This window comes from Anomalospiza imberbis, chromosome 2 (genome assembly GCF_031753505.1).
Source record: "Anomalospiza imberbis isolate Cuckoo-Finch-1a 21T00152 chromosome 2, ASM3175350v1, whole genome shotgun sequence".
In the NCBI taxonomy this organism is placed as follows: domain Eukaryota; kingdom Metazoa; phylum Chordata; class Aves; order Passeriformes; family Viduidae; genus Anomalospiza; species Anomalospiza imberbis.
In genome coordinates, this window is record NC_089682.1 from 8,823,044 (window position 1) to 8,844,803 (window position 21,760).

Consider the following 21,760-nt stretch of genomic DNA (forward strand, 5'->3'; position numbering starts at 1 on the left):
ACTCTGTAGCAGTCTTCAGGCATGGCCATCATGCTTCTCTCACCCCACTGTGTAGGAGGAGTGAGTTGGGAGTAATTCCACTAAAGCCAGTGGCACTGAACCCCTGTAAGGCTGTTAAGATCTTGTATATTCCAGTGCACGAGAGAAGGCAGGCTGAGCTTTCCTAGCTGCAGTGCTTCCTCTCTATTTCTACCCTGTGAAATATTGCCTGCATTCAGTGTCTGTGAGATGGTTGGATTTATTTATGACTTATTCACTAAAACATAACTGCAGCTGTATATTTTAAGAGCAACAGTGACAATCAGATTATTTTACACCACAGCTATAACAACAAGAGGGCATTCACCTTTGTGCCATGCCTGAGGATGTTTATTTTTCAAGTAATATATGACCATGTGAATAGTTCTGTTTTCAAAAAGTACACAAAATTTTATGCAGAATGGGTATGGAATTCTGACTGTGAAGAGATGGTATTTTCCAGTGTAATAGCAGATATGTCACATTTTCCAATAAAATAGCCAGTGATAGAGATAAATCTCCTAGGCTTATAGAACTGGATTTATTCTGCCACTACTCTATGGAAGTTACTTATAGTGCTGCATTAAACTTACAACATCAGTACTTAGAAACAGTAAAACTATATGGGTTTCAGAAATACACATTAGGACAAGATTAAAGAGGCAATTAATTATACCCCAAGTTGCAATGTCATTAGAATAAAACAGTTCAGAGAAACAGGATGTTGGAAAACCTTAAATATCAACTGATCTATTACAATGCATCATAAATTAATGTTTTCATAATCTTCAATTGATCTTGACAACAGGGAGAAATGCAAAAAGGTCACCCCTAAGTTAAAGGGCATAGAGAATCCAGAGAATACAGGCCAAGCAGCCTCACCTCAATCCATGGGAAAGTGATGAAGCAGCTAATCCTGGAAACCATTAAGGCAGATTAAGGGCAAGAAATTTGTCAGGAGTAGTCAGCATGGCTTCACCAAGAGGAAGCCATGCTTGAGCAGCCTTATCAACCTCTATGATTCTATGACTGGCCTAGTAGATGAGGGGTGGGCAGTGGGTTTTGTCTGCCTGGACTTGATTGTGTCCATTGAGAGTGTCTCCCACAAGATCCTCCCAGCCAAGCTGAGGATGCCCGGCTGGGTGAGCAGAGCATGGGGTGGGCTCAGAACTGTCCAGATGGCCAGGCCTGAGAGTGGTGACCACCAGCACAAAGTCCATCTGGAGGCCAGTGACCAGCAGTACCCTCAGGGTCCATTTGTGTCCAGTCCAGTTTAACACCTGTGTTAAGGGTCTCGATGACTGAGTGTGGTTTCAGCGATTCTGCTGTTGACACAAAACTGGGAGGATGGGCTGGTACATCATAGGGTCATGCTGCTGTCCAGAGGGATCTTGACAGCCTGGAAAAAATGGTCTGACAGGAGCCCCATGAAGTTCAGCAAGGAGAGGTGCAAAGTCCTGCGCCTGAGGAAGAACAGCTCCTGCACCAGGACGTGATGGGGGCCTCCCAGCTGGGGATTAGCTTGGCAGAAAAGGACTTGAGGGTCCTGGTGGACAGCAAATTGAACACGATCCAGAAATATGTGTACCTTTCCAGCAAGGGTGGTGAATGGTGTCCTGGACTGCACCAGACAAATACTGCAAGGAGGTGGAGGGAGGTGATCTTTCCTCTTTATACAGCACTGGTGATCTCGAGGGTCTGGATTTGGGGTCCTCAGAATGAGAAACATGGACATATGGGATAGAGTTTACAGTTGGTATGACCATGCTAACAAAGGGTCACAAAGATGGCTGAGGGACTGAAGCATATTTCATATGAGAAGAAAAGCTGAGAGAGCTGTGACAGCACAGCCTAGAGAACAGAAGGCTCGGGGAAACTATTGCCAATGTATATAAACACCTGAAGGGAGGAGGCAAAGAAGACAGAGCCAGGTGTTTTTTCAATACTGCAATGGGCACAAACTGGGAAGATCCCTCTGAATAGCAAGTTCTGTTCACTGAAAAGCTGATTGAGCAATGGCACAGGTTTCCACAGAAGATTGTGGAAAATCTCCGCTGTGGAGATATTCAAAAGGCTTCTGGACATGGTCCTGGACAACAGGCTCTAGAAGACCCTGCTTGAGCAGGGGATTGGACTAGATGACCTTCAGAGATTACTTCCAACTTCAACTGTTCTGTTTATTTATTTTTCAATAATGTTGCTCTTTATAGACAAGAGACAGTCGGAGTTCTGAAAACACTTCCATGGTGTTAGTATGTCCCAACAAACTCATACACACTGCCCAGAGAAGATTTTGTAATCAGTGCTTTCCAAGTCTCTACTCTGTAATGAAATGCACTGAATTAGCTGTTCCTGAGAGATGCAAGGTTTGTTTAGATTAATCTCATCCCCAGGACCCTGCCCTACAAGTGACCTCTCTCAAGTTATTGAAGGGGCAACTCTTGGGAAGGGCTATTTGAGATGACTCAAGAACTTTATAAATAAACACTTCAATCCACTGCAATTGTCCACTTTCACTAGACATTAGAAAATTGGTATTAAATTATCTTGTTTAGCTAAAAGGAACATATGTGGCTTCACATTTGTTTCGAGTTAGAAATTCCAATGAGGGAATAATTTATGTTAAAAAAGCAGCTGAAATGTATAGAGGTTTTGTGGACAGAAAAAACTTGAGTCTGCCTTTGAAGCAAAGTCTTAGGTTTAACAGACTTAAGACCAATTAACTGAAGGTGTGAAGTTAATGCACAGAAGCTGAACTGCATTAAACTCTCTTGTGGAAGCTTTCACTCAGAAATACATTTGTTTTATTTCACTGGAGCTTAATTCTCCCTGGGATGAATTTATGTGCATTAACTCCCATTCTTAAGTTAATTCATTTGAACTTTCCTGAGCTTCCCCCTTCCATAAGCCTTCAAAAGCTGAGGACTAAGCAGTGTTTCCCTCAGAATACAGAAGAATGAAGGATAAACAGATCCAGAGAATTCATTATCTGGCCACATACCTGGATGGCAGGAAACTAGAAACTGGACTAAAAACTCAGGAATTAAAAGGTGGGTGGTCTTCACAGAGAGGGAATGCACATTAGTAAGTCCTCATTATCAGGAGAAAACAGAAAGCAACAACAAGTCTGCTTAAAGAGCATGAACAGCAGGCAAATGGCTGTGCCAGACAAGACAAAGGCAAATTCAGAAATGCTTGGAGTTAATGTATCTGCTTCTTCCTTCCACTATTTTTACCTTCTCTCTTACATTTCTTTACAAGAAATCTGAATACGCAACAGGTTTCCTGTTCCTTTACTAGGGATAAGTGAGGGAGGCTGGGTCAACTTAAATGAGAGAAGAGCAAGTTCTTCCTTGATGCATCACCAGTTCAGAGTTATTTCTGCTATGAATGATTGATTGATGAGTGATTTATTTCAGCAGTGCCACTGAATTCAGAACAACTGCCATGTAAATAAAGATGCCATAGGTACATGTTTCAGTGTATGCAGGACTGTAACCTAAAACAAAAATTTTCCAGTGCCTGATATTATTAGGCTAATATCCCTGAGTCTCCATCAAGTTATCTTCCCCTGTAGGTAATCATGTTAATTTTTCCCCTGAATTTATATCAAAGCATTACTGTGATTCCCAGCCTAAGCACATACTTTGAAATATAACAATGGTAATGCATATTACATTAGAAATATATTTATTAGAGCTTGAACAAAATTAAATTTGTGATGCTTACTGAAGTACATGTTAGGAAATGTACATCTTGCCAGTACAGCTGGGAGCTTACACCAGAAATGCTTACTTCTGCCTGTTACTTTATTTCTGATCTACCGTGTTTTGGAAGATTTTGACAAAATTTCAGTGACCAAAGCCATGTGCTTGTGAAATTAATATGCAAGGTGAAACACAGCCACCATTCTTTTCTTATTTTTGCTTTCAAAGTTTAGGTTTCTCCTGAGTATAAATGCTAAATGCAAAATGATGCAGTGTTTTTCAGTACATAAGCAATGTATACAGTTTCATATGAAGTCTTACTGTGCCATTGCTCAGACCTACCTGTTTCTGCAGATAATCTTGTTCTTGTGCTTCTCTTCTCAAAAATCATGGCCAAAGATTTGCCTTGCATCAAAGGCAAATACTGAAACATGAAAAATGAAGTTATTTCAATTTTTTAATCGTTGTGCTTTTTAAGGTATGAAACACTTCTTGCACATTTTAATTCACTATTAGGAAAGTCGCAAAAGTGGGTTTTTTTTACCTGTGGTTTTGTTCTCCTGCTCTTCAATAAATTTATTAGCAATGGAAAGGTTAAAGGCAAAGAAGTAATTCTAAGCCCAAAAGCAACTGCATTTTGGCACTCAATTTGAGCCAGCATTAAGGAGAACTCAGATACTATTTTAATCCCATACAGGGAAGTGTCTTCCGTTTCCTACATTTAGTGTTGCCTGTACACCGTGTGTGGATGGATGGGGTTAGCTGACAACAGGGATCTAGCTGTACAAACCTGTTTATCCTTTCCACTCACAAAGTCATCTGAAGTGTTTAAAGAATATCTCTGGACACTTCACAGGAAGGTTCTTTGATTTGTAGCACACGATTTACAGTATTTAAGAGCTCAGGAGATTTTGTTTAGGACAAGACAGCTAAAAGGCTTTTTCACAATACCCTTCAGAACAGTATTTATTTCAACATCTGAGGGACTTAAATGACAGTTAAATCATTTTACCTCTCCTTCATGCTTTATCCTTTGTTTCAAATCTGATGCCATCCACAGCAAATACTTCAGTTCATCAGCTGTGTAGTTCTGTAGAGTAAGGAGGTCCCGACCTTTCAGATCAACATTCATTTGAGCTGGTGTTCCATACCTGTGTCAAAAGAGCAAAAAATATGTATTTTTTGCCATTCAATACTAAATTATTTATGTGTTAAAGCCAGTGAGCAAGCACCTGAAATCTCTCCCACTCTCCTCTCCCACTCCCACTCCCCTTCCATGACCCAGCTGGATTATCCTGTTAATTAGTTTAAATGACTCCCTCTGTCAGACAGGCACAGCATGCCACTAGGCACTATATCGATGACCACTGTAACAATGTTTCAAATTGTGTTATAAAATGTACATTACATGTAATTTCTTCTGTCTTCTGAGATGCATATGGCAACTGCATGCTGCCTGTCAAATAAAGCCATTCAGAACCTGAAAAATTACTTATGTGTAGACCTCAAAGCTGCCCTTTCAAGGGACAGAATAACAGAAATGGGTCTCTGTGCTGTTTCTCCCTCCTTTTTGCTTTGTGCATGACCAGACACTTGCCACATTCCGACCCCATTCTCACAATAGGTGGCATTTCTATAAATGTGTATGAAATCTCTTCATTACACTGGGGAAAAAGGGTAAAAAAAGCCCAACAAAACAGCTTTACTGTACTACACAAGAGATATTCTGGACATGTGGTGTTTATTCAGTGTATTCTGGCCTCCATCCATATTTAGGACTTCAGAATCACATGAAAATGCATTTTGATAATCACCCACAGAAGTTACATGATCAAATTTCCTCTAGATTAGATGAGGCATCTTAACGAAAGCCTTGGCCAAGTCCATGTTTCACAGGCTGAAGGTTAACAGGGAAGTGTGGCAGTTCAGCCCTTTCTCTGGCTTTGTACTTGCAGCCCTCCTTAGCTCTACACAGTCCAAGGTCTTGATGGGTATGAGCTAAACATGTCTTTTATTTAAAGTCAATATTTTTAGATTGATTTAATGAAATGGAGACCAAAACATTGCAAAGAAGTGGACTGAGTCCAGCTAATACTTTTCTATTTCCAATCTGTTTTATATTTCACCTTAGCTCACCATTGAGACTAGGTTCAGATGCAGCACCTGCGAATTGCCAAGCCCTGAAGTCCACAGCTAGGCAAATATGCCCAGATATACCCCTGTGAGTCTTTGGACACAATCCCACATGACAGCCTGAGCCCCACAGTGCAGAGCCCTGGCTTTGGAGGGTGGGCTAAACAGGGCACAAAGCATTGGCCAGATGGACACAGCCAGGGACTTGTGGGCAGAGACTCCATGTGCAGCTGCAGGCCAGGGATGGGGGCTGTCCCTCAGAGCTCTTGTTCCACTTGGGTTTAAGCCATTTCAGGGCTTTCCAAATTCTTTATTTCGGTTCCTTTTCATGTAGGTTCCGCTTTGGTTTTCAGAGTGGCACTGTCTCAGCTTAGCGCTCTTTGTGTCCTCCTTCCTCTTCTGCCTTTCTTTGCCTGCTCTGTTTCTTCCCTAGTGTCCATCTGTACCTGTGGCAGCTCAGCCAGGGTCTCACCACGTCATTTTTCCCAGTCCATGTGCTAAAACAGCCCTGGATTAAGTTACAAGGCTGGCAGTGAGATGAAATTGTAAGATCTTGCTCCACTTGGGTTTCAGACCTTTCAGAGCTTTACCTTAGAAGGCAGGAACATCTTTTCCTTGCTGGAAATTGGAATTCTAGACCACCGCAGTGTGCGCCATGGATCACAGAGGGGAATTACTGAGGCTCCTTGGGTGCTGTTTCTGCTGTGCCTCCCAAGGGAGCTGTGCAGGTGCAGATGACAAGGTCCCAAAGCCTTGTGGGCTCCCAGAGCAGAAGCCAATGTTTGTCGGCTGGACATTTTCAATCATACTCACAGCTCAAAGCAGAGGGAGGAAGAAAATGGAAGCAAGTGTAGGGACATTCATGGGTCAAGTAGTTTCTACTACACCATGAAAAACAGCCCACCAAGAAAATCTACTGAAATCCACTCTGAAATATCAAGACAGTTTCAAATCATAGGATTGGCTTTAATTTTCATTGTGTATATTCTGAAGGAAAATAGTTTTATAAGTGGGACTTTTTAAATTATTTTAAGTTTTCAAAACAGGGATTTGCTTTTTTAACTTGTTTGTGGGGAAAAAAAAAAAAAAAAAAAAAAAAAAAAAAAAAAAAAACTAATCCTGCTATAAAATCTATGCAATTGCTTACTGCTCCCTACTCTCCTTTGCCTCCTTGTTTCCAGAACAGCTTTGGGGCTGCTCCTTGTTTTTCTCATTTCAGCCTGCAATTCCTTCCAGGGATTTAGAGATTATCTAATCTCAATTTGCCAAACAACAACTTCTGTTCATTGGTCGTGTTTCACCATCTGGCATGATTGAGAAGTGGACTGAGAAATATTCACCACTATTTTCTCCACAGGCAAATAGTGAAGCACTTAAATTGGTTACTCAGAGAGGATTTGGAATTACCATCCTTAAGTATTTTCAAGAGGTGCCTAAGCAAAGGCATAGCTGCTGTCATATGGTGTTTGACAGGCTGTAAGCAAAAAGTTGGACTAGAGATCTGCTCCTGACCTCTTGAAGATTCTGTTTTATTGCTATGACCTCCAAGTAATTTGCTCCCTTCCCTGTTATCCATATGTGAGAGAGGGGCAGAAGTGGAAAAATTAATTCCAGAGAAGGAGCATGAGACAACATACCAAAGTTAAAATGTAACAGGCAGAATTGCAAGGTCAAGCAGTTTTGGCTTCTTCCTTTCTGAGCAGGGACAGCATAACTTTGGACTATTAGCACAGACTCACAGGCATTAGATTATCCTGAAGTATCAAACAGAGTGTGCTTAGCTGGGAATACCCACAGACAGTGGTGATAGCTTATGCCAACATTATGCTATAATGTTAAAAAACCCACCAAAAATAACAATGCTATGTGCGGAACTTAACAAATTGGATTACCTCCTTGGAAAACCAGATTTACTACAGCTGTTTTCCAAACTTTCTTTTCCATCATATCTGTTAACTGCAGAAATTTCCCAACTGGCTGCAGTAAAAATCCAAAATTCATTAAAAAAATTAACACCCAGCCTTTAGGACCACTCTAAAACTATTGCAAATAAATCATAGAATTTGGAACACATTTGGTTTTCATATGATGCAATGTTGAAATTATAAACAAAATTACTTATTGCATATTAGGATTCCTGTGAATGTGAAATTTCTGCATATTGTTTTCTAGAATTAATCACTTGTTACGTAACAAGTGTTAATTCTATTCTTATTGAAGCTGACCTAAAACCACGTGAAAACACGGTTTTCTAAAATTTTAACCTGATTTTGGAGATGTGACAAACCTGAGGAGCAGCTTAGTGAAATGCTGTCATACAGGTTCTTTCCTGAAATCAGGGGGGACAGGCCCAGTTGTGTGGGTGCAGAAAGAACCCAAAGCCAGGTCATAGAGGCAGGTCTGCCTGCTTGACTTTGAATCTCCCATCACATCATGCATTTCCTGCATGCCTCCAGGGTATATAGAGACACAAAATAATGAGACACAGATTCACCTTGCAGCTTCAAGGAGAGAATTCCCCACCCAAACTGGTCACAATATATGTCTAAATGCAGATAGATTACCTTTATTCAGATAGTTATTTACTGGTTACAGTACCTGCAGCACACACTGACCTCAAGAATAAACATTCCTTCCTGATTTTGCAGCTAAATCCCACAGAACAAATTAATGGTATTCCACAAACACTAAAATCAGATAATCCTCCAGTCTCCTGAAATCACAGAGCTTGCTGGTGAGGTGAAAGGACGCTAAAATTGCAGGGAAAAGCCCCCCAGAGCCTTTCTCTAAAACACTCACTCCTTCACAGGATTCCTCTGCTTTTGACTCCAGGTTTCTGACCAAACACCACACACCAGATAAAATTAAAAGATAAGCTCACCAAAACTGTCGCAGCAGCTGCTTGCTGGTTCCTGCTAGTTTTGCAATAGTGACAAGATTCCTCCTATTAAACAGCATCTTCTGTTTGCATTAAGACTTCTCTTAACCCACAAATAAAGTTATGAGGAAGGAAGGTGTAGGAAGCAGAGTGAGCTGTGCTGCTGTGCAAATGAGAGAACACCAAGAACCAAGGTCCTTGTTTTGGCTGTCCCAGCCAGGGCTGGGCCAGGCTGGGGCTGACCCTGAACCTTTTCTTCGGTCAAACCCTACAGATACAGAGATTTTTCCCAGGGCCCATTGCACCACTCGCAGTTTGCGTTCTTCTGTGTGGGCTCATCACGTCATATCATACCTGTGTCAATACTATTTCATAGCTATTTTGTGTTAAATATTTGTACAGGAGCATGTGCTGATAGAAAAAGGCAAAAGAAGACTTGCAGGATCAGCATGAGCAGGGTGCCCCCCTAGGGATGGGACTGTGGCCATGGGGGCTCTAGCACAGCCCAGGCAGGAACTGTTGGCCCTGAGCTGAGCCAAAATGAAGTGTCTTGGTGGGCACATGGTGTCCAGTGAAGGCCAATCCACCACACCCCTGTATAGAGGCTGCCTGACCCCAATTCCCACATGGACCAATTTCATAGCAAGCTCCTGTGAATGAGTGTCACCTAAAGGAAGGGAACAGCCAAGCTTTACAGATGCCTGTGGCTGAAAAGGAACAGCAAATGCCAGAAGGTTCAAAAAAAATGTACAAAGTTTTATTAGTAAATTATACATGTGGCATGTTAATTGGTATAAGTTAGCTCCTTATCTCCTAGTAGCAAGAGAAATAAAAGAATAATTTTTAAAAAGGTGGGAAGAGAGAGCAAAGGTCCTGGGACCAGTATTGATCTGGCCAACAAGAGGTCTGGGGTCCCCAGGGGCACTGCCTGGGCACTGTGGGCGTGGATTTCATAGAGAAGCTTTCCCCGGGAGCTCAGGGCGCTGTGCCAGGCCCGGTGCTGCCCCACCACCGGCCGCCCAGGGAGGTGCTGGAGCCACCGTCCCCGGAGGTGTTTAAGGGAAAACTGGATGTGGCACTGAGTGCCATGGTGGCACTGGCCGTAGGTTGGACCTGGTGATCCCAGAGGTCATTTCCAGCACAGCCCATCCTGCGGTGATGCCGTGCCCACAGCCCTGTGCCAGGCCTGTCCCCGTGCCCGGCACAGCCCATCCTGCGGTGATGCCGTGCCCACAGCCCTGTGCCGGGCCTGTCCCCGTTCCCGGCACAGCCCATCCTGCGGTGATGCCGTGCCCACAGCCCTGTGCCAGGCCTGTCCCCGTGCCCGGCACAGCCCATCCTGCGGTGATGCCGTGCCCACAGCCCTGTGCCGGGCCTGTCCCCGTGCCCGGCACAGCCCATCCTGCGGTGATGCCGTGCCCACAGCCCTGTGCCGGGCCTGTCCCCGTGCCCGGCACAGCCCATCCTGCGGTGATGCCGTGCCCACAGCCCTGTGCCGGGCCTGTCCCCGTGCCCGGCACAGCCCATCCTGCGGTGATGCCGTGCCCACAGCCCTGTGCCGGGCCTGTCCCCGTGCCCGGCACAGCCCATCCTGCGGTGATGCCGTGCCCACAGCCCTGTGCCGGGCCTGTCCCCGTGCCCGGCACAGCCCATCCTGCGGTGATGCCGTGCCCACAGCCCTGTGCCGGGCCTGTCCCCGTGCCCGGCAGGGCCCATCCTGCGGTGATGCCGTGCTCACAGCCCTGTGCCAGGCCTGTCCCCGTTCCCGGCACAGCCCATCCTGCGGTGATGCCGTGCCCACAGCCCTGTGCCAGGCCTGTCCCCGTGCCCGGCACAGCCCATCCTGCGGTGATGCCGTGCTCACAGCCCTGTGCCGGGCCTGTCCCTGTGCCCGGCACAGCCCATCCTGCGGTGATGCCGTGCCCACAGCCCTGTGCCAGACCTGTCCCCGTGCCCGGCAGGGCCCATCCTGCGGTGATGCCGTGCCCACAGCCCTGTGCCAGGCCTGTCCCCGTGCCCGGCACAGCCCATCCTGCGGTGATGCCGTGCCCACAGCCCTGTGCCGGGCCTGTCCCCGTGCCCGGCACAGCCCATCCTGCGGTGATGCCGTGCCCACAGCCCTGTGCCGGGCCTGTCCCCGTGCCCGGCACAGCCCATCCTGCGGTGATGCCGTGCCCACAGCCCTGTGCCGGGCCTGTCCCCGTGCCCGGCACAGCCCATCCTGCGGTGATGCCGTGCCCACAGCCCTGTGCCGGGCCTGTCCCCGTGCCCGGCAGGGCCCATCCTGCGGTGATGCCGTGCTCACAGCCCTGTGCCAGGCCTGTCCCCGTTCCCGGCACAGCCCATCCTGCGGTGATGCCGTGCCCACAGCCCTGTGCCAGGCCTGTCCCCGTGCCCGGCACAGCCCATCCTGCGGTGATGCCGTGCTCACAGCCCTGTGCCGGGCCTGTCCCTGTGCCCGGCACAGCCCATCCTGCGGTGATGCCGTGCCCACAGCCCTGTGCCAGACCTGTCCCCGTGCCCGGCAGGGCCCATCCTGCGGTGATGCCGTGCCCACAGCCCTGTGCCAGGCCTGTCCCCGTGCCCGGCACAGCCCATCCTGCGGTGATGCCGTGCCCACAGCCCTGGGCCTTTCCCCCCGCCCGCCCCCAGGGCCCGGCCGGGCCCGGTGCCGCCCCCGCCGGCCGCCAGGCGGCGCTGCCGGCGGCCCGGCGCCCCCGGCCCGGCGGGGCTTCCTCCCGGCCGCCATGGCCGCTCCCGCCGCGGGGTCCGAGCTGCCCGTGCCCGGTGAGTGCGGCCGCTCCTCGAGGCACCTGGGGGAAGTGCGTCCGCCTGTGCCGGCCCCTGCCCGCCTCACCCCCGCGGGTCTCTCCCGGCTGCGGGCCCCGCGCCGGGCCGGTGCCTCGGAGCGTCTGGGGGGAAACGCGTCCGCTGCCGTCAGAGCTCGGGCGGGGCAGCCCGTGAGCGGCGGGGCCGGGGGCAGCGCTGGGCACTGGGGGGAGCGCGGTTAATTCGGAGCATTAATGGTTACTTTGTGTCGCGGTTTGGCCCAGGGTAATGTTCAAACGTTGGCTCGTTGCTGGGATAACAAACGCCTCGTGTACGTCCTGTGGGATTTAATTTACTGAGTTGGTGGGATTCAGTTTCCAAACTGATGGCAGCGCTGAAGCGCAGAATGGGTCAGGCTGGAAGGGACCGCCGCGTGTTTGCTGGTCCCACCTCCCTGCTCAGGCAGGGTCATCCCACAGCACATGGCCCAGGATTGTGTCCAGACGCTTCTGGGCTACGTCCAGTGAGGGAGACTCCAAAACACACAGAAAAGAATTTCTTCCTCTTGTTCAGGTGGAACTTCCCGAGCATCAGTTTCTGCCCACTGCCTCTTGCCCTATTGCTCAGCACCACCGAGCAGAGCCTGGCTGCATCTTCTTGGCACCCCCTGGGTTTAGATATTTACTCACATTAGTAAGGTTCCCTGTAAGCTGTCTCTTCTCGAGGCTGAACAGGCCCAAATCCCTCAGCCTTTCCTCGTAAGAGAGATGCTCCAGTCCCCCAAACATCCTTGTTGCCCCCCGCACCCTGCACCCACTTTGTGAGCTCCTTGTCTCACTTGTACTGAGGAGCCCAGAACCGGGCACAGTAGTTGTGTCCAATTGTGAAATGTTGTGGCTTAGTCAAATGAATGAGATACAAAAGGCATTGGAAAATGTATCAGCTTTTTGTGTACATTGAATAAAGAATATAAAATGTTTTCATGTTAACCCTTCTGAAGGGAAAATAAATGAACCAGAGAGCTCTGCCTGCCAGAGGTTGCTAAGAAAGTTGAGAAGTGCATGGCTGGCCAGCTGGAGATGAAAACTTCAAACAGTTTTCAGATGCTGTTTACCTTGTCTGTAGTTGTAGGTGTGTCTAGGTAAAATAAGGAAAACAACTCAACTCTTTCTTTAAAAAGGCTTGAGTTTGTCTGCACAAAGTTTGTTGAGCAAGTGAAAGTGAGAAACACATCTAATTAGGTAATAAGTACAGTTTATAAATGTCTGCTCCATCTGATACATAAAATAACATCTTTGGAAATAGGGGAAGCTTTTGCATTAAATAATTATTTTAAATGCAAATCAAATAGACACTTTAAGAAAGAACTTTTAGGTTTTGGAGCTGGGGTGCATATTGTTGATGAGATTGTTTTCATTGAAAGTAAATGCACTAAGATGTCTCAATGTAATTTTCAGAAACAGTCTACTGTTATTGTGTGTATTTCCTAACACGTGTTACATGCTAACAAAATTTACAAGGAAAAGGTTTGGTTTATTCTTGGCTTTGTTTTTTAAAAAATCTATGTTTTATAGCACAGGCTTTGACATTTTAAAATAGGAGGTCTAATTGAGCTTTTATATCTGAGCTGACATTGTCTGCAAGGATTTTGACAAATTGTTTAACTTGTAAGTTCGTTTATTTTTCTGTATAATTAGTATTTTCTATCAAACCACATGCCTAACCAAAAGCTGAGCACATAGTAAACATTCTGTATTTGAAACAATGTTGCTAACACTTTTGAAAGTGAGAATTGAGAAAGCAGGAGGACTACAAAGTCTGAAGAGCTGCTTGGACTTTATTTTGGGATGGTTTTGTTTGGATTTTTTAGATCATGGTCTTATCACTGAGTCACAGAATGGATGGGCTTGGAAGAAATCTCTGGAGACCATCTAGTCCAACCCCCTTCTTAAAGCAGGTTCACTCAGAGGAGGTTGCACAGGATCACCTCAAGGCAGGTTTTGAATATCTCCAGAGATGGAGACTCCATAGTTTCTCTGGGCAACCTGTTCCAGTGCTCTGCCACTCACACAGGAAAGTTCTTCCTCCTGTTTGGGTGAAATGAGAGTTTTGCAAACTCATGTTTCAAAGGCTGAGAGAAGGAAGAGGAGAAAAATAAGAAAATAAAATGTGCCACTGAATTGATAGAGCATATCTGCTTCAAAATCTGTGAGACAAAATTTTACTTTCACTAAAGTTGGCATCTTTTTGTGTTTCAGAATCAGGTGCTGTTTTCACATTTGGGAAAAGCAAATTTGCAGAGGATATTCCCAGCAAGTTCTGGTTCAAAAATGACAAGCCTGTACTTATATCATGTGGAGATGAACATACAGCTATTATTACAGGTCAGTATTGGAAATGGAGGATATAGATTCAGAATTGTTTAGGTTGGAAGAGACCGTTAAGATTATCAAGTCCAACCATTAACCCAGCACCGCCAAGTTCACCACCAAACCATGTCCCCAAATGCCACATCTATACATCTTTTAAACGCCTCCAGGGATGATGACTCAGCCACTTCCCTGGGCATCCTGCTCCATGAAGAAATTTTTCCCAATCTCTGGTCTAAACCTTCCCTGTCACAACTTGAGGCCATTTCCTCTCATCCTCTTTCTTGTTACCTGGGACAAGAGGCTGGTGGACCTGGCTACAACGTCCTTCTGGCTACGACGTCCTTTCAGGAAGCTGTAGGGTGATAAGGTCTTTGAGCCTCTTCTCCCACAGCTTCCCTGATAGGACGTGTACTCCAGACCCTTCTGTGGACACATTCCAGCCCCTCAATGTCTTTCTTGTAGTGAAGCTGACCTATATTATAAAATGATGTATTTGGACACCTTTGAAAGTTAGGAATCTTACTTGCATCCTGAGGTAATACATTAATTGAGGCTGGGGAGAGGAGAAAGGACTGCTTTGTGGGAACTGTTGGATGCCTTTGGAGTTTGGAAAACCTTGAGGTCGCTCAAGGTTTTCACAGGACATGCCCAAGAACTGTCTGGAGGAGGTTTGTAATAACTGAGTGTATGACAGGGTTTAAAGTAAGCATAACTTAGTTCAGGTTGAATGTTTCTCGTGAATCTGACAATGTTTACTATGTTACATTTATTGTATCATGGAAGTAACAATAACTGCTGAACACCACAAGTTCACTAGAAATCTCCTTGAAACAATAAATACAATTGTGTCTCTCAAATTAAGCTTGGAATTACTGTCAGATGAAAATAACCCCTGCAAGAGCAACTCAATAAAAGGATTTCAGAAAATCCTATGAAAATCAGAAATAAAAAGAAAAAGTGTTCAAAGAAACTGGTGTAATAGAGGCAGCATTATTAATGTTTTCTTCTTTTCTTTGAAATGATGGAGACAATACTCATTAAAGAATTTGTTCATTTTATTTTATATGGAAGGGACTACTCTTCTGTGGATGAGCATGTGTGATGATTGTATTGACAATCAACTGCTGACAGATAATAAGACTTTGTTGTTGAAAAAAATATATGTGTATTTTCATTACTTTTTAAATTGGAATGTAATTATTACTTATCAATATCCCATTGGTTATTAAATAATCTCCTGAGGGTTTCTTGCAATGTTCACAAGCAACATTGAAGATGTTGAATTTTTAGAAAGAATTATTCCAGGCAAGATAAAAAAGACTATAGATTTCATGGGCTGCAGAACACCCTGAGGTGAAATTACACAATGAAATTTTCAAGCCTAACTTCACAGCAGATGAAATATACATTAATAGTTTATTTTGAACAAAGCTTGACACTTTTTCTTGGATTGAACCAATAATATTAAATTACCTGTTGCATTAAATTAATCCAGATGTAACCTGGGGCACTGTGACATTTTCCTTTTGCATTTTCTTTTTACATATACTTTTATATGCCCACACCCAGTTTGAAATAACACGGGAACAGTTCTGTGTTTAAACCAGTAAATTTGAATTGCCTCCCAGCATGTGCCTAGGCCAGCACTGTTAACCCCAGCCAGCAACAGTCCCCTAATTCCCACATCACTGTAATAGTGACCACTTAGATAAAGCTTTTGAAGAAGTCATCTTGCAGAGATTTTCATGCAGCACCATTTCTGTATAATTTCCCCTTCTCTCCATTATTTTAGTATATGCAGCTTGTTGCAGAAGTGTCTCTGTAGCTTGCCCTAGCTGTGGTAGTGGGCAGGTACATCACCAGGCAGGCTTCTAGATGATCAGATCTTTTATTTCCTCAAAGCTTTTGCTGTCAAGGAACTGTAGAAGCATGAGAAAAAGACTTCTTTGGTAGCAAAAGGCTTTCTGGGTCATTGTAAAGGAAAGGCAAAAGTGAGAGTAAAGGTGGATCAACAGCAAGCAAAGGTAGAGAAACTCCAAGAGTTGTACAAAAAAAGTGAAGAAGGGAAGGAAAAAGCTCTTCTCCCTCATTTGTTCTTCACACCAGTGCATACCCATGTGCACCTCACATTTCTGCAGTTAGATGGGATTGGATGATACAGCCCTTGGGAGTGACTCTGAACTGCAGTAACACCTGGAATAAATGGTTCAGAAGCTCATGCTGATAATGAGTTTACTGAGAAGGGCACAGACCTTGTGGGAAACCAAAAGATTCTTCAGCTGAACCTGACCTGGAAGAGATAAAAGGCAAACATCACCAAGGGAGGAAAAGTATCTCAAAGAGGTGTGTGTTAATGCATACTTCATTTTACTTTCAGTCTTTATTTACAGGTCACAAAATTTCCCCCCTCCTTTTTTTTTCCCATACCTTGAAAGGGGGAGTGGGAGATGTTTTTGTAGGGGACAGTAGGAATATGAGGTAGATGAAAATTAAGAACTATACCAATTTTACAGTTAACATGGCTCAACAAATATAAATAAAACAATTACCCAAACCAATACAAAACATTCCTTAATGCTGGATTTGGGCAGGAGAGATGGCTACAGCTAGCAACAAATCTTGACTGAATATTGATGAAGAAAATGTACAATAACTGATATTTAGCATTCAAACAAAATATTCAGAACCTTTCAAACTTTCATCTAATCCAGCATCAGTATTCCCATAGGACTTTTATAAAGACAAGTGTAAAATAAATATAAAACGCTCCATCCTTTGCATTTCTAGGTCAGGAGTTAAGAGTCCAAAATTTTATTCACATGTAGTGGCTGCATGTTGGAATTGATGGGAGCAGAGATAGTTACTTGCTGACTTTGAGTTGGCTTGCTGAGCTAGTTGAAGAAATGTTTTCTTCTCCAGGAAGTAAGTTTAGGTTTGAAATTTGTGTTTCTTTATTCTTTTGCTGTCTACCATTGGCATAACCTTGATTAAAATGTCCAAGCAGGAATTTTTTTAAGCAGTGGTCTTCTTTAGGTCTTTAATGCAGTCATAAGCAATATGTATTCCAGCATCACTTGTAACATGTTTCATAATGGTTCTTGCCTCATTTCTGTATTTTTTGGCCCAAGAATACTGATAGTCCCCCGAATCTTCTATAACTGCAGGCTTTGGAAAGCAATTCATTCATCCTCATGGGAGCTGATGTGAAGAAGTATAAATATGCATACTTCTAAGAATCTCCTTACAATGCTTATGTATTAAATTTTGTTTCCTACAAAACTCTCAAACTTAACAGCTATCTTACTGTTTATTTGCCTTGATTAGAGTATCCTAGGCAGCTTAACCACATTTAATCAAAGAGACTGATCCTGTTCACAAGGGGGAAATGCTGGTGAATGAAGACACCTTTTCTGAACTCAGTGCCCTGGAGAGAATTGAAGCCCCCAACACAAGAAGGCATAAGGAAAGAAAGAAGTATCAATTGTAAAAGTGGGAGTGAAAAGAGGTGTATATGAAACCACAAGAAGATAGTATACTCATAATTTCAGATTTTGTAAGGCATTGAACATTCAACAGAGATCTTGAAAGCTCTCCAGGTGTTTTGTCACCAGATTTCTTCTATTCTTTCTGCTTACCAGTAGGTCATCAGAACATGGCACAATATCTTTTGCATCAACTGCAAGGGGAGGATGAGAAAGATTAGTACACATTTGTGTGTATGTATGTGAGCAAGCAATGTACAGTGCTGGTTTTGCTTGTGTGATGCTAAATGTCCTAAGCATGACTGTTCTTGTTGCACAATAAAGCTTCTGAAAATAGCATGACTTGTCTAACAAAACTGATGCCACTCCTATTTTCCTGGGATTTATTTGACTTCTATATGAGTTTTAAATCAACTGTTAACATAATTTATTCACTAAATAGCTCAAATAAAAATAATTTAAAAAATAATCTTGGTGCCCTGGTATTTGCTACTCTGTACAAAATACTACCTTCTATGTTTTATTAAGATACAGTATCTCAGAAGGATCTTGTAGTAAATATTCAAGGTCTGTACATCACCTCCCCATCTTATTTCTCTCCCACACTCATATAATTTAAAAAGAAAGGGGGGGAATACGTAAAACATACCTTTAAACATAGGTGATTAGAGTACTTGGCTACCTGCCATGACAAAGCACATGGGACTTCAGCTGATATTTCCCAGCTGCCCAATGATTGCCTTTAAAAGCACTTCATGAACCAGAAGTGCACAAGACTGATGGGCTTTCCAGGAATCACAGCTGTGATAGCAACTATTCATGAGAAATGAGGTGGGAGACAATCTCTTACTGAAGTGTCCCACAAAACCTCTGTTGTTACACATGGAAGTGTCTTGTAGCTTCCCTGGTGGCCCTGAATTTTTGTTGGTGAAACATCTGCTGGTGTACCTGCCAGGCAACACTTACTTGGGAGAAATACTTAAGTTTTGCATCAGGATAAAGGTAGAGACTGCTGTTGGAAGTGTGTTTTCATCACCAAAACAGTCTGAGTAGGCCTTTTCACTGTATCCTGTTGTTTCCCTTCTGCCCAGAGTCATAGTCTTACTCTGCTGGACCTGTCTTGTGCCAGCCATTCCACCTGGCAGGTGGGCACAATCTGGATGATGGCACCAGAGTGGAAGCAAAAAAAAAAAAAAAAAAAACCAAGAGCAATCTGAATTTACAAAATTTTGAAATTTGATTCGTGCCTATTTGTCTGCTGTTGGATTCAGTGCATCTGTGTGATGGCTGGGATATCTCAGTATGCAGTTATGAAAATTGTGCATTTTACATGCAAAATTATATTGGATTTCTTGGCCAGCTTAGATTGAATCCTGTCTCTTCTGCAACTTGATTTGCTGTACAGACTGAGAAATGTTGCTTCATTACAGGCATTTGTTTAGGTTCCTCCTTAGTGCCTAGCAATTCTCATTCTCTTTCTAAATTAACTGCTTCCCAGATTTCTTATTTTCTGTTATACTCCTAGGAAACCTGAAATGATAAAAGGCTGTCACTCAGTTGTAAAAGAATGTGGAAAAATTCCTCTCATCTATTAAGCTCCTTGACTTACAAAGCAATGCCTGAGAATTTAAAGACTGATATAAAACCCAGCAGATTATAGGGTGAAAAGCATGACCTTGTTTGAATTTTGCATGGATAAAAGAGAATGTGCTTAAATTGAATTAGGGCAGCTTGGCATCATACTCTCACAAAAGTACTGCTGTCTTAGGAAAGCAGTTGGAAAGTGTAAAGCAAGGATACAAGGAAGCCATACCAATACAGGATAGATGTCATTTGCTGATAACAATCCTTTCTGTTAAGGTGTGTTTGCTGTCAGGGACAGCTCTGCATGTGTTTGACATGATTGCATTATCCAAATTAGGATGGAGATATAAATGCTGTTAGTAGAACACTGTGAGCATGAATTTGACCTCTGTCTTTCTTCCCTTCCAGCTTTCTTGGAAAGACATAATATTGACACATAGTCCCACGTGCCAAGAATTGTAAAATCTAACAATCAGGATTTTAGATACTATAGTTAAGCACTGGTGTGTTTTTTTTTTTTTTTTCTTTTTAACTTTGTGGTTATATTTAAGAAAATGAATCGATATTTTTATTAGAATATGATTTTTTGGGTAATATTTAAAACATTGCAATATCATATTTCAAAGTCTCTGTAAATCACTATCAGAACCTTCACTGGGAACAGCCTTATTATTTTGGCATTATTATATGGAATTGCAGTTATGGATTGTCATTGTGGTAATTGTAGATGATGAGGGTGATAAGCTCTATGACCAAATTTCTGATTAGGGTGACAACATTAAGATGGGAGTCTAATGCACAAAGCTCTGCAAACCTTCAGAAGTAAACAAAGTCCTTTTAATTGTTGTGAAAGGGTGGGAGTTTGGGGAGAGGATGTTGTTTTGTTGTGGGTTTTTCTGCTAAATCAGTTTCTATTGTTTTGCAAAGATTTCTGTTGGAACAAGTGTTTTATTTTCCAGTGGGAACTTTACAGCTTTACAAGATGTGATAGTTTAAAAAATGAAATTAAATGAATTCATTTTAAGGTATTGTCAGGAGTCACTTCTGGCTAATTTTCATCCCATATGACAGAATTCTCTTCTGTTCATATACCATCCTCAGAAAAAACATTGGTTGTTCAGAAATGCAACAGTTCATTGTTTGCAATGGTCAAATATCCAAGTCCAATGACACATCATAGGAATTTCTGAAAGGCAATTCTAGCATTGTCCCTTTTGAACAGTTGTAAGCTAATGTTTGCATTTAGGTTTAAATAGCTCTCTGACTGCGTGGTGGGTTTATACATTCTGTCTTTGTATGCAGAATAACAAATTAATACATTTTGTGAAAATTTATCAGAAACTACATTTGATAGAAGTGCATATTTGTAAATCATTTTAAGAGAAGATATTTAGCAGTAAAATAAATATCCCACCCTAAACAATCAATTAACCCAATATTAAAAATCTGTACTTGTATTTATCAAATAGCTGCATTATTCATTCCTGTCTTTGGAGTAAAAGATGTGGGTGCTCAGTTAGATGTGCTATTATTTTATAAGGGAGCTTAGGGGTACTGTGGTTTCTGAACTGCAGAGACTGCCCAAAAGTACATCTTGTTTTCTGAAGAGCACTTTTTCTGTGCTGTAATTAAAGATGAGGATGTTTCTTCTTCTGGCTGGGGATTTCTTACTTAAACAATGCAATTACTGGTTTTGAACTGTAAAATCACAAGGATATTAATTAATGTTTACACTTATGTACTAAATTGCCTAAACTTAAACCTTACATTAAAAAGGTAGTGATAAGTTCATTGTGAGTGAATGACCATCTTGTCTCCAATGAGGTATTCAAACACTTGTATGGATTCTGTCTATGATTTTTTTTCAGGGAAAGGTAAACTATACATGTTCGGCAGTAACGACTGGGGCCAGTTAGGACTAGGATCAAAGAGCACTGTCAGCAAACCAACCTGTGTTAAAGGTCTGTGTGATTTTTCTTTTTTTCTTTTTTTTTTTTTCCTTTTTTGTCTTTTTGAAACGAGACCCTTGTGAAAAGGTACTTCATAGGATGCAATTCCAAAATAACTGATTCTTTCTTATTCTTCATCACATGTGCACATTACTGCACAAGATCAGGAAGATAGCTCAAAAGGATCCCTTATTGATTTTCTATTACTTCAGATTCTGTGTCCTTTTGCATCTGAGGATTACTTCAGATATGTAGAATCCTGTAATTTTTAAGGCCTCTAACTTCATGTAGTACTTGCCTATTCTGACAAACCACATCTTCATTGTTTACTGCAGACAACAATCAGATGCTTGGTCTCTGCATGGTCTATGTGTTAGGAGCCATAGTTCCAACAGCATTGTGTAACCTCTGTGTCACTTTTTCATTGCAACTTTGTAAATTAAAAAAATCTATCGGAAACTTTTCACAAGTACTGCTACGTTTTTAACAAGTATAAGAAATGTCCCAGGGGACATCAATGTTAATACATTTTTATGAGGAAGTAAAATAAATTCCTGTATTCTTTTATGTCTTGGAAAATATGTTTTCATTGCACTGTGATCTTTTTGGTCTTTCCTAGCTGTTTTTATCTTGTCAAACAAAGCTGAGTCAATACTTTTCCTTATCACTTTACTTATGTCAAGTCAGATCTATCCCATTAACACATTTCTTTTCACTATTAAATGTTTATCTTCGCTCTTTCTGCCAGCAGATCGATCTGTTAGCTTATTGTTAAAAACAAATTATCCTGCTTGTTCAAACTCTGTTCTTCCTGATTTAGTTTATTCTACTGTCCTTTATTTGCTCCTGCCTCCATCTCTCTTCAGAT

General features: G+C 42.9%; 2 protein-coding genes across 9 annotated transcripts in view; one reads left to right on the forward strand and one right to left on the reverse strand.

Annotated features, from left to right (window-relative positions):
- The window catches only part of OTC (ornithine transcarbamylase), a 28,567-nt gene extending 19,621 nt beyond the window's left edge, over positions 1-8,946 (reverse strand). Inside the window, exons 1-3 of the mRNA XM_068179759.1 lie at positions 8,740-8,946; positions 4,738-4,876; positions 4,068-4,149 (exon numbers count right to left, since the gene is read on the reverse strand). Coding sequence (XP_068035860.1) covers positions 4,068-4,149; positions 4,738-4,876; positions 8,740-8,816 — 298 coding nt within the window. The 5' untranslated portion in view covers positions 8,817-8,946. The remainder of the gene's footprint in view (positions 1-4,067; positions 4,150-4,737; positions 4,877-8,739) is intronic.
- Positions 8,947-11,398: 2,452 nt separating this feature from the next.
- The window catches only part of RPGR (retinitis pigmentosa GTPase regulator), a 54,538-nt gene continuing 44,176 nt past the window's right edge, over positions 11,399-21,760 (forward strand). For 2 of the 8 annotated variants that reach the window (XM_068179760.1, XM_068179767.1), the window contains exons 1-2: positions 11,399-11,523; positions 13,764-13,889. In XM_068179760.1, the coding sequence (XP_068035861.1) occupies positions 11,484-11,523; positions 13,764-13,889 (166 nt within the window). In that variant the 5' untranslated portion in view covers positions 11,399-11,483. Of the gene's footprint in view, positions 11,524-11,732; positions 11,837-12,605; positions 12,747-13,763; positions 13,890-15,983; positions 16,221-20,811; positions 20,905-21,760 lie in introns of those variants that run through there. The other 6 variants (XM_068179764.1, XM_068179766.1, XM_068179768.1 and 3 more) reach the window with 6 other exon arrangements.